This window comes from Ranitomeya imitator, chromosome 2, assembly GCF_032444005.1.
Source record: "Ranitomeya imitator isolate aRanImi1 chromosome 2, aRanImi1.pri, whole genome shotgun sequence".
NCBI lineage: Eukaryota > Metazoa > Chordata > Amphibia > Anura > Dendrobatidae > Ranitomeya > Ranitomeya imitator.
The window spans coordinates 515,804,514-515,818,239 of record NC_091283.1 but is presented as its reverse complement, the minus strand read 5'-3'; the positions used below and the strand labels follow the sequence as shown (position 1 = coordinate 515,818,239).

Here is a 13,726-nt window from a genome sequence, read left to right as displayed (position 1 = left end):
AAGAGCTTCATGTGGCAGGTCTGACATGAGTGGTTATAATGTGGGCACAATGCCATGGAATAACTTGAAGTAAATAGAAGTATTACCAAAGCCAGATGCAGATAATGTGCCTGTTATAAGTAATGTTCTATGATATTTCTCTTAGATGATGAAGCGGACACAGCCGCACTAGGGCAGGACGTTTATGATGATGATCGTAGCCTGAGTCATGGCACGGCTTCTGACGAGGTCTCTCTTCCCTCTGATTACCTGGATGAAGGTAAGTGACATGTGGGTTGTATAGATAAAACTTGCATATCCTGCTTCCTTCTGGTCATTTACATAGAAAAGCAGTATTTGCCATACATAAAATGTTGATTCTATATAAAAGTGTATAAAAATGCTATTGTATCACAGCCAGACTTTAGCGTTAAACAGTTTTATGTACATAAAAAATACGGCCTTTAGAGGTGTCTGTGACAATATTTCTGCGGATTTATTGCGTTCTTATTTAGGTTTGAGAGAATAAGAGAAAACCGGGGAGAGGAGGTGTTCCACTCATCCTGGCGCTACTTGCCCTAGCGTTAGTGTACAGTATGGGTTACGATTTCTTCGTCAGTTGGATAATCTTTTAATGACTGAGGTGCTAAAAATTAAAAATGGTACAAAAATAACACTTCACCAACCGGCCATCCAGATGTCAGCTCTAGCTGCGTGTTCCCATTTGCACTGCTATCTGGGTTGCGTTACATGGTGAAAGTGGCTCTTTAATTACGAGCATCAAGCACATAATTGAAGTTGTTTAGTATACGGCAGTGAATGAGAAGTGAATGAATTTGGTTTTTATACCCCATAAATGGCAAGTAAAAAGGCACATTGCCTGGGGTCCTGACGTGTCTGTGCTTATTTTTAATGCTTTAAAAACAAGTTGCTGATTTTTTTTTTTTTTAATTTGACAAACACTAAACTCAGTGGAGGTAGTTTTATTTAGCAGAGAACAAGAGATGCATTGCCCCCTTGTGGACGTGGGGAAAACTGCATGCTTCCTAAAAAGTAATGCCTATATTTATAGGATAAAAAACCCGTCACTTTGAGTCTTTTATTATCTGTGAAACATTCTAGTTTCTTTAGGGAATAAAACTATAATATAAATTTTTAAACCGGGTTTTTAATCTGCAATATTTTATTGTTAGTCTTTATGATAATCCTAATTGTCTTTCTCAAACGGCCAAAACTTAAAAGAAAAGGTGCTACGTTCTGTACAATTTCTCTGGAAAAATCACATTAACCTCCATTCAGTAGTAACAATGCATTGCAACGTTTAAATAGACTATTTGTACCTAGCCACAATGTACATGAAAAATTAGGTCCCCCCCCCCCCCCATTTACTTTGTTATATTTGATAAAAATCCACTGCCTTATCACAGATCTACATCTCTTCCAATTAAGTTCCCTATGTAATAGGAAGCATTAGGCAGAGGGGAGCAGGAACCTCTGCTTATCGGACTGGTTTAAGCGATACAACTGGAGTGTAAATATACAGGAGATTACACATTCTTGCCACTTTTTCTGTGTTTTGATCTATGCTTGTCTCCTTGATAAATCGGGAACTTTTTAGTAGTGACCCAACATTTTCATAAATGTCCTTCGAAAAGAAACAAAAAATTAGCTGTCGGTGCCTAGTTCCCTCTACCTGGCTGCTGGGATTGGCTCCGCTATTTATTACATACTAGTTATAAACTATTGTTTACAATGTTGTTGTGGCGTTTCTATCCCGTGAACCGTACAATCTAGTGATTTGCGTTGGTACTCTCATCCTATTGTAGCTTCTAAAGAAATCAGGCTTCCGGTAATTTTTTTTGTTAGCGCCTTCAGCTTGCATAGATGTATGTACATGTGGATTAATCACTACTTGCTTGTGACATGGTTTTGTATATTTATTGTGTTGCTGTTCTTGCTGTCCTTAAATGTTGGAGCATCTGTGGCAGAGTGTTTAATTCTTTCCTGAAACCAGGTCTATCCTTTCAGGCTAATAGCACCTTGTTCATTAAGAAAATGAATGGCTGCAAAGGAGACGTTATTCAGCCTTTGCTTCACAAGGGCCCCTCAGACCGATTGTATCAGTGGGGGCTCTGACAAATTTCTCCAAAACATTATCACCCCTGTAAAGTTTTAGGTTCAGCAGCTGGCTAAAGGTTGTTCCTGCTGCAGATAAGGCATTTAAGTGAGAAACCGTCCTCTTCCATCAGTAGCTCCATAAATTACCGTCTTTCTTTGCACATTGCTGCTTAAAAACATACAAATCTCCCCGTATTGAGAATAAGGAGCCTCTGTCTTCATATTTCCAATCTTTGCTTTGTATTGAAAAAACATCTTTTTCCTCAGCGCCGGGGTACAAACCCCTTGGGCATTTTTAGGAATTCTTCTGGGATCTCCATGGAATAATAAAGCCATTTCATCTGTTAAATAGCAGGCACATCATTTAATGAAGCGAGAAGCCATTCCATGATAAGAGTCTGACACCCAGTAAATACATATTAACCTGGCTACTACAATTGGTCAGCATCAGAAATACCTTGTTAACCATTGATTGTACAGCCCAAATTGTTCTGCCTTTAGTTTTAATGAGCTAATTTGAACTGTGACACAACATCAAAAAGAACAAAATGGAATTAAGTTGCCACTTTTTTTTTTTAATTAACATGGACCAGTATATAGAAACATTTTAATGTACTTCCCAGAGGCAGTGGCAGAAGTTAATGGTGCTGAAAATGCATTCTGCTGTGTCTGCGAAATACAATTCTTCCAACACGTATGCCGAGTGAAGTTGGCGAATATCAAGATCAAAATATGGGTGCTATGGTATGGGTCAGCTGGGCAGCACTGTGTGAGAATATAGACAGAGAGGCTTATACACGTGTGTCAGTTTCTTCTTCATAGTAACTGATAGCCCCAAGCCGGCAATAACCCAGGTCAGGAAAAAGGAAAATGCATTATTTCATTATAATATAAAGCACTCGGAGAGCAATAAAGAGACCCATTCTGCAATCTGTTTTTCAAGCAAATGTTTTATTAAGTAGCTTGTTCTGTAGCCTGCTGCTGGACAAACTTGCTCCGTCACAGCAAGAAACATTACCATGGAAAATAGAGCCGAAAATGAAAAGGAAATTTTCAGCCTAAAGACGTGGTACGAAGAGTTCAGAGTTCAATATATGTTCACACATGCAGCTTTCACCTTGCAGAGAAAGGAAGCCGCAGGTAATTGGGTCAACCCCATGAACATATATCTTACCCTTAGAGGAGCTATGAGAGGGTTCCGGCTTGTTGTGAAATTTGTCTAAAAGCAAAGCGCACTGAGCCCTGGTAAAAGTAATGAGTTCAAAGGGTAAATGGAGTTCAAGGTTCAGTCCCTGTTCATCTCCCTACTTTATACTTTCCCACCATCGGATTTTTCACTGCTCGTAGTTATATAATTTGTAATAGAAGAAGCGGACTGTCTTTCAACGTTTTTTTCACTATTGGACATAGCCACTTCACATTGTATAGATTGTTTTTTTCCTGGAGACTTTGTATGCAGCCCGTGAACACTGTTTCATGGAATATGCACTTAGTTTTGCCACTCTTGAAAAGTGAGATGATACTGGAATTATATCAGAAATTCTTTACAGCTGTTACTTGATGCTGATGGCGGTTACGACTATGGCCAATGGTTTGGAGGAAGAAGCAATGCCATGATCCCTGGGATATAACAAATCCTGCTTGCAAAACTGGGAATTTTATGAGGGATGAAATACTGCGGCATTGCCAGAGTGGGAGACAGATGGGGAACAGGCAAGCACCTGCTATCTGCACTGTATTATGGTGGTTCTCCAAACTCTTTCACTGGACCAGATTTGATAGATGTTTATTTAAATCTTTTTTTGTGCAAATTAAAAGCATGACTCAAAAGCAAAAAAAGAAAGTTTGCCTTGTATATTCCATTTATTATAATGCCAGCTGGTATAAAAGGAAAAGAACTTTTATTTTAATTGGCAAGATGGTGAACTGATTGGAGGGGAGAAAGAGACTTTCTTTATTATGTGATCTATGAATATTACATAACAAACATAAAAAGACTTCCAACATAATGCATTATCCCAACATACTACATCCTGTGCATTCACCTCATCAAAGTAATGTTTTGCAAGAGATTTTTTATTTTATCACTTACAGGGATAACATCAAGTCTATTAATTAGACTGAAGGGCATATAAAGTTCAGAGTTCATGGTGTGTTTATCCCAGTCTGTTCCTGCAGTCCGCTCTGCACCCACGCACACATACTGTTTACCCAAGGACCTTGCTTTTTAGAATGTATTTTTTATAGGTGACTGGTCCTTGTGATTCCCTGTTGGGAGACTGAAAGAGAAGAGGTTGAAAGAGCCATACAAGGCAAAAAAAAAATGGTTTATGGCTTGTAGTAAAATGTCTTTAGCTTTCTGGTATTTATACTCAAATCAGCCACTCCATAACCAGATCTTTGCTACCCTTCCTAATGGGAAAGGAGTCTGCCGTTAGCAGCAAGTTGGGTGACACTCGATTTGTACTGTGTGACGGGAACAGATGGGCTTTCTTTGTGAAACTCCGCCTGTATGTAAATGTGAACGGAGTTTCACCCGAGTCCATGCATGACCTGACCGTGCACATTTAGAAGGGAGGGCTTTGGTGAAAAGGGATAAAAAATGGCCGCTGGATGCTACCACTGGCAGGTCAAGTTTACTATCAGTCTTTCATTGCTTGCACATTTGAAACTGAGTTTTTTTTGTTTGTTTGTTTTTTTATATATTTTATTCCAAAGACATACTGATAGGGAATTTAGATTGTGAGCCCCATCGGGGACAGTGATGATAATGTGTGCAAAAATGTAAAGCGCTGCGGAATATGTTAGCGCTATATAAAAAAATAAAAAGATTATTATAGATTATTATCTTATATTGAATTGTTTCATCGGCTTGTGAACCCATCATGCTACCTAGGATTTCTTAAGGAAATACAGTATTCACTTATACAGTCAGATTTGCTGGATCATAGCTTACAGAATTTAGCTTACAACCTATTGTGCTTCTAACATAAGATATATGTATTTTTTTTATCATATAGTTACAGTATGGTAGTCATATATTTTTTCATGTGGTGCTATCTTACGTGATCATGGAGTGAAGTAATGTGTGGTCAATGCCTCAGGTTTTTTCTTTTTGCATTTTTTTTTTTAATTTTTTAATTTCTTAATTGAAAAACTGGTTTAATGCCCTTCTCATTCATAGACTTAAGAATATTTACCTATGTCTAAAACCCCTTCATTAGTGCAATTACATACATATTATTACCACCTTGACCAAATCTAATGTCCGGTGTGATGCCAGGTCCTGATTCCTCAAAACTGAGTTTTCTGCTTTCTAGTGCCAAAAATCTGCTCCTGGGTAACTTTACATTGCAAAAGACCGACTATGTATGACTATATCTGATATATCATTAACAAGCACATAAAAATAATGCCACATACATCGTGGAGTAACAGTATAAAAACAGAAAAGTTCAGGCTCCTGCTCAGATATGCCTACACTATCGTTTTTGACATTACATCGAGCATTTTATATACCATACTTGCACTTCTTATTAATGCCTTCTGTTTTGTAAGTTTTGTATTTCAAGGCGAGGATGGCTGTAGAGTGATTGTACTTTATTCCCATTAATGGAGTGCACTGCCAACTATAAAAAGTGCGACAGAAATAACCATTTTTTTTTTTAAAGAATGCAATTACGTAACATTCTTAATGAAGTCTTTGAACCCCTGGCCACCTTTAGTCATTTCCTTCATTGAATGTATTGGAGGGGGAAAAAAAAGACTCCTCAAAGACATCTGTTTGCATAAATTGTGTAGCTACATGTGATTAGAATGGAATTTATCTAGATTTTATATGCATGGTTTGTTGTAAATTGAAATAAATGGTATAGCAAGCTTCTACCCGGACATATTGGTTTTTCTTCAGCTGTGTGAACTTTTCACCCGAGGTCTGAGCCGGTCACACTTTGACCTGTCTGAACTCCGCTGGTTAAACCATGTCTTCAGAGTCGACCTCTTTCTGCGGGAGCTGATTTTCTGTCCATCTTCTCTTCCCTTCTCACTTGTTGGTCTGGCATGATGGACAAGCTCATGTGTAATGGCATCCTGTAGGAATTTCAAGGTTTGTTACTGTCAAAATAAAGCCTTCTTATATGTTGTCTTCGCACATATATGAAAAAAATATCCCAGGATCATTTGCTAACAGACCAGCATGTGGCTCCCTTAGTTATGTTTGGATGAAGTTTAGATATTTTTTGGCCATCACCTCTTGAAAAGTTTTTGTCTTGAATATGTGTATAAATGCGTAGTCAGTCATGTACACATATTCAAAGGTTTACTAAAAAAAAAAAAAGCTGACTTTACAGTCTAAGTTCAGCTGAAATTTTCCTCTGTTATAGGAAAAGTCAACTTGGGTAAAATAGGTATAGTAGTGACTGGGTTAAAGGCTGAGGTTGGTATGACTGGTACTTTGCACATGAAAAGCACAGTACATTGCAGATATACAAATAGAAAGTTGCCATTTGCTGCCCATCATTAGGAGTATGTGGGATAATACTATTCATCAATGTGACATATGTCAGAACAGGAAATAAACATGTTTAAGTCACCATGTATATAATTTACTTAATTTAACATAAAGATTGGAGTTGGCCTACAAATTATTTTATCTGAAAAATAATAAGATCCTTTTTTACTCGGGCAGATACTCTGTCTGAATGAGCTTTGATACAGGTTGCTCATGCAAACTGAAGTCAGGAAGCGACGCTTCCGACTGCACATGCTCACAGGCACCTGCCCTAACATTCTAGGATGGGATTCTGTCACTTGTAACACAACAGTGGCCATTTTCATTCTATAATGATTATCTCCCTAGACAAAACAATTATTTAGTAATTAAGGGTATTTAGACACTTAATTTTGTAATGACATTTCTTTTCAGTTTTTTTTCTACTGCTGCAGAACCCTTTTAACCTCTTCACGACATATAAAGTACATTTGTCATATGTTGTGTCTTAACTTAAATGTGGGCTCCAACTCAGAGCCTGCATTTTTCCCCAGCTGATCGCTGATTTAACCCCTTAATGACCGACCCAATTTTGACCTTAATGACCAAGCTAAATTTTACAATTCTGACCAACTGTCACTTTATGAGGTTATAACTCTGGAACGCTTGAATGGATCCCACTAATTCTGAGTTCTGAGACTGTGTTTTTTCGTGACATATTGTACTTAATGATAGTGGTAAAATGTATTCAATATGAATAGCGTTTATTTGTGAAAAAAAAATCAAATTTGGTGAAAATGTCACAATTTTCAAACTTTTAATTCTTATGCCCTTAAGTTGGAGAGTTATATCACACAAAAATAGTTAATAAATAACATTTCCCACATGTCTACTTTACATCAGCACAATTTTGGAAGCATAATTTTTATTCGTTAGGAATAGGGCTGTGGAGTTGGAGTCGGTGTCATGGAAATTGAGGAGTCAGAGTCGGAGGTTTGGCTTACCGACTCCACAGCCCTGGTTAGGAAGTTATAAGGATTAAAAGTTGACCTGCGATTTTGCCTCTTTCCAACAAAATTTATAAAACTATTTATTTTTAGGGACCACATCACATTTGAAGTGACTTTGAGGTGTCTATGTAAGGGAAATTACCCAAAAGTGACACCATTCTAAAAACTGCTCCTTTAAGGTGCTCATTCAAGAAGTTTATTAACCCTCCAGGTGCTTCAAAGGAAAGGAAGCAAAGTGGAAGGGAAAAATAAACATTTAATTTTTTTTTTTTTGCCAAAAATTTACGTTAGACCCCAAATCTTTTATTTTCATAAGGTTTACAGCAGAAAATTGACAAATTTGTTGTGCAATTTCTCCTGAGTATGCCAATACTTTATTTGTGTGAGGAAATCTACTGTTTGGAAGAATGGCAGGGCTCGTAAGGGAAATGGCGCCATTTGACTTCTTGAATGTAAAATTTGCTGAAATAATAAGTGGACGTCACGCCATATTGCGTTTTGAGAGCCCTTGATGTGCAGTGAAAACCCCTCACAGGTGACCCCATTTGGAAACCATACCCCTCAAGTATATTATCCAGGGGTTTAGTGAGTATCTTGAACCCATAGGTATGACACAGAATGTGATAACATTAGGTTGTCATATTGAATATGTCTTCATTAGTGTTGAGCGCAAGTGCTTGCTACTCCAGTTTGAATCGAGTGCTTGGGTATGCACCAAATATCGCGGGTATTCGAGTGACATGTTCGAGTCCCTGCCCCACATGTTTTGCGGCTGTTAAACACCCAAAAAAGAACATTTTGGGGATCTGCGATGCTCCTTGCATACCTGAGGAACTTGAATAGTGAGCACTTGCGTTCAACACTAGCCATCATATTGTCTTTTTTTTTTTTTACTTTTGAAACCTCCCTCCCGATTCTAACCCTAACATACCCCTAACCGTAAGCCCAACAGCAAAGAATCGAAAAAAATAAATATTTTATGTTTTTCATCTAATTAAGGGTGTGACAAAGGGGGATTTAACCCCTTAATGACCGCCAATACGTCTTTTAACTGACCTTAGATATAAGAGAATAGTATCCCCATACAGATGACAATCCATCATCTGTCGGCTGTACACTATAGCTGACAACTTGCTGCACCAGCCACGATCAGTATTTGCACCTTCTAAATCTGTTTAACCCCTTAGATGCTGCTGTCAATAGTGACTACATCATTATAAATGGTTAACAGAGTGTGGGGGCTTCCTCTTTATCCCAATTGGTGCCCTCAGATCATGATTTTGCGGTCCTGATGTTTGCCATGGCAATTCATGACCAAATAGCGGCCTTAGAGTCTGACGGCTGTAGTAATCGGTTTAGAAGTTAGCAACATTTAGGTGGTAAAAATACACATTTTCATTTCTGTCATACCAATTTGCATTAATTCCTGTAAAGCACCTGAAGGGTTAATAAACTACCTGACAGCAGTTTTCAATATGTTTAGGGGTGCTGTTTTTAAAATGGTATCACGTTTGGGGGTTTCCCAATATATGGGACCCCTAAAGTCACTTCAAACATGGATAAGTCCCTAAAAAAATAAATTTTGTAAATTTCTTTGAAAAAATGAAAAATTACTGCTACATTTTTAAACCTCCTAAAATGCTAACAAAATAAAATAACATTTTACAAATGGTCCTGATGTAAAGCAGACATGTGGGAAATGTTATTTATTAATGGTTTGCTGTTGTATGACTATCTGGATTAAAGGGATAATCATTCAAATTTAGAAAATTGCTAATTTTTTAACATTTTTCTCAAATTTTTGATTTTTTTTATAAATAAACACAAAAAATGTTGAACTAAATTTACCATTATCATAAAGTATAATGTGTCACGAAAAAACAATCTCAAAATCACTGGGATTTGTTGAAGCGTTGCAGAGTTATTACCACAAAAAGTGACACTGGTCAGATTTCAAAAATTTGGCTCGGTCACTAAGGGGTTAATTTACTATTTATTTACTCTTTTGATCACTGTTATAGGGTTTATAACCGTATCGGCCGGCAGATCTCTGCGGGCACACTGCACTTGTGCCCGACATTTTTCTCTCCAGGAAGATGATGCCAGGGGACTGAGCAAGGACTGTGGGGATGCCGGAAGTACCGGGTGGTCTCGGGGTGCATCATTTCTCTCTCTTCTGACATGCATATCATGTCAGAGGTGAGAAAAAAGATTGAAACCGCCTACACACTTTTTTTGTGATCACCATTATTCACTAAATAACAGTGATCACGTGATCAGACACTGGAAATCCATCCCTGATCATGTTCTCCAGGGTCTCAGCTACTCCCAGTAGCCGAGAACCTGGAGATTTTTCAACTTGAGGGGGCGCTACAGCCTTATTACCTATCGTCGTTTAAACAGTCACTTGGGGAATAAATACCCTTAGCTGTCGCCGTTTTAATGTGTATATGCGGTTGCTAAGGGGTTAGTAAGCCATAATCTGCACAGCCATGGGTGGAGTTGCAATCATTTAACTGGCTGTTAACCTGTTAAATGGCGCTTTAAATCTCTGACAGCGGCATGTAACCCGCGAGGGCATCATTCTTTACGCCCATCAGCGCTCCTGTGGCATTATCGCGGGGCACCGATGAGTTGCCATGACAGCCCGGGCTATGCTGAAGATCCCCAGGCTTGTCATGACGATTCTACTGTGAAAACCAGCGTTTAGCTGGCGTTCATAGGAGACAATGACTTTTATCTATACGCTGATGCACTACTATGTGTAGTACAAATGATTAAATGATCACAGCTTCAAGTCCTGTAAGCCCGGTTTCACATTTGCTTTTGTGTCCGCAGCGTTTCTGACGCATACATCCTCATGCGTCTTGATTTCGTATCTTTAACATTGTAGATGCAGGTGCGTGCGTTTGCATGCGTATGCCCGCGTTTGCTTACCCATGTGTCTTTTCGCGGTGTGCGGCTAACGCACCATGTTGCAATTTTTGAGGCGGCAAATTTCTGTCAAATGTGCGCAGGCATGTGCATGCAGATGAGTGCGTTAAAAAACGCATTACTGTCTATGGGAACACATGCGTATGCGTGTCTTTGCGAATGCATGCGTTCGATGTGCTTGCGTACTTTGGACTGTGCATGTCCAGGAACTGATTTAGACATGCCCATTGAGACACGCCCTCCTGGAAATGTCAAGCGCAAATGCATATAAAAACACGTGCAAACCCTGCATTTTTTTGCCGTCATGCATAAGCTGATGCGGATAAAAAACACTGCGTTATCATTTTTGCATGCGGTTGCGGATGATGCGCTGCGGACTCAACCGCAAATGTGAAGCTAGCCTTAGGGAACTAACAAATGAAGTCAAAAGGAAAAAAAAAATGTTTTTACAAATATGAAAAAAATTTCAAAGTTTATCATCCCCCACTTTTGCCCCCATTAAAAATAAACAACATACTTGTTTGGTATCGCATCTGTAAAAGTCTGATCTCTTAGGCTTCCATCACAGTAGCAGTATTTGGTCAGTATTTTACATCAGTATGTGTAAGCCAAAACCAGGAGTGGGTGATAGAGGAAAAGTACAGGGTGGAGCGCGGTAATTTGCTTTTTTGCACTGCATGCTGTGGCGGCACTGTCGGTCGAAGAGAGGGGAGAGTGGGTGTGGCTTACAGTGGCTGATGGGAGATTTGTATTCCTCTGCCTTTCAGTTGCCATCATGCAGTGGACACATGAGGAGAGGTCATTTTGTGTTGAAGCGTATTTTTCAAATGCCCACTCGATCATTGCAGTGCAGCGTGCTTTTCGTTTACAATTCGCTGTTCCTCCACGCGGACGTGTTCCTGGACGGCAATCAATTGTAAATTGGGTGAATGCATTCAGAACAGCAGGGAATGTGTCATGTGTACGAAGGGGACCTGAGAGAAGGATTACAACACCACAAAACATCGAGAGAGTTAGAGCAGCAGTACTGCAATCTCCGAAACGCTCTGCTCGGAAGCAATCATTTGCTCTTGGCATTTCAAGACGTTCTCTCCACCGGATTCTTCATGATGAACTGAATTTTCACCCGTATAAAATATGCGTGGTCCAACATTTGTCAGCATGGGACTATTTGACACGGCGGACCTCTTGTGAAGACATGTTAGCAACGATACCCCGTGACGCAATTGTGTTTTTTTCTGATGAGGCACATTTTCACCTCATTTTCACTGTGTGGTGCGCCATATCACGAGTAGGCATCATTGGTCCTTACTTTTTTCAGGATAATGGTCGTGCCATAACTGTGAACTCCGAATGGTACTTGTCTATGATACAGGATTATTTTCAGCCGGCTCTTGAGGCAATGGAACTAGAGGATACATGGTTCCAACAGGATGGTGCCACTGCACACACAGCGAGGGTTACCATGAATTGTTTGAGGCAAATGTTTCCTGGACGGCTTATCTCTTTGAGGGGAGATGTGAACTGGCCAGCACGCTCACCAGATTTAGCCCCATGCGATTTTTTCCTTTGGGGTTACCTGAAGTCTAAGGTGTATATCAACCGTCCCAACACCTTGGAAGACCTAAGGAACAATATTGAAGCTGAAATTGGCAGAATACCAGTGGACATGCTTGTTAGAGTTCATGAAAACTTCAGAAAACGTATGCAGCAGTGTGTGGCTAGCGAAGGTCGACATTTGCCAGATACACTATTTAAAACCATGTAATTTAAAAATTCCATTACTGTTCAGTATAATTAAAATATAAAATAAATTTTTCTAATGATCATAATTTTTTTATTTCATTCCCAAATCAGCAAATTACCGCGCTCCACCCTGTATAATAGAAACATGTGCACCACTTCTGTATTTATCACCCACTCCTGGTTTTGGCTTACAAATACTGATGTAAAATACTGACCAAATACTGCTAGTGTGACGGCAGCCTTATAATATAAAATAAATTAATCTGATCAGCAAATGTTGTAACAAAAAAATAATCAATCTCCAGAATTACATATTTTGGCTGCCACAACATTGCATTTGCGACCAAAACATCGTATCTACCCCAGAATGGTATCGGTAAAAACGTAGACTCAGGGCTCAAAAAACTAAGTCCTCATGTAGCCCCATATCCTGAAAATTTAAAACGTTACTGTTCTCAGAAAATGGTGACATAAGCACATTTTTCTGAATATCTTTTCACCACTTAAATTGAAAAATGTATACATGTTTGGTATCTGTGTTATCATACTGACCTGGAGAATCATATTGCCATATAGTGAACATGGTGAATAAAAACCCAAAAACCAATTGTAGAATTGCACTTTTTTGCTATTTCAACACGCATGGATTTGTTTTCTTGCTTTCCAGTACATCATATGATAAAAATAATGGCGTCATTCAAAAGTACAACTCGTCCTGCAAAAGGAAAAAAAAAACCCTATGCAACTATTTGGCAAAAAAAAAATTCTGGATCTTGGAAGAAGGAGAGGAAAAAAACGGAAAAAAAAAGGAAATTACCTGCGGCGTGAATAGGTTAATGTTTTGCAAGGCTTGCATAGTTTGCTCCAGTGATATAATATTTTCCAAAGCTTAAAGCTACTGTATGTGTGAATTTGATGGACGTTTGTTTAAAAGATTTTCAGTGGCAGGTCTATTTATACCTTAGCACAAACTTACATGCTGTTGTCATCGCAAGTGGAAATGGCTCCGAAGCTGAGCTCCTTACTCATGTGGTCAGTACTGGCTATGCTACATAACCAGCATCTGTCTCTAACAGCAGCAAGAGGAACTGAGCTCCAATCACTGCTGCAGCCATTTAGATGTCGCTAACCATCTCTGACACTGGCATTCAAATGCTACTGTTCACTAGGCACCAATTGGTTGCCTTTGTAGCTGGGAGCCCAACCTGTAATTGCCACCTTGGTGCTCCTGAGACGCCCAACCACAGGCTGTGGCATTTGAATGTATTGTATAAGATGATCACAGGTTCAAGTACCTGAAAGGGACTAATAAATAAAAAAGTATTTTTATACTAATCTGTATAGATTTTTTATAAAAAAAAAAAATAAAACATATATACTGTGTGTGTATACTGTATATATAATATATACTGTATATAATATATACTGTATATACATATATATATAATAT

The 13,726-nt window shown here is 38.8% G+C and overlaps 1 protein-coding gene across 2 annotated transcripts in view; it reads left to right on the top strand.

Moving 5' to 3' along the window:
• The window catches only part of SKAP1 (src kinase associated phosphoprotein 1), an 834,367-nt gene that overhangs the window by 241,942 nt on the left and 578,699 nt on the right, over window positions 1-13,726 (top strand). For both annotated transcript variants that reach the window (XM_069751743.1, XM_069751744.1), the window contains exon 4: window positions 146-259. In XM_069751743.1, the coding sequence (XP_069607844.1) occupies window positions 146-259 (114 nt within the window). The remainder of the gene's footprint in view (window positions 1-145; window positions 260-13,726) is intronic.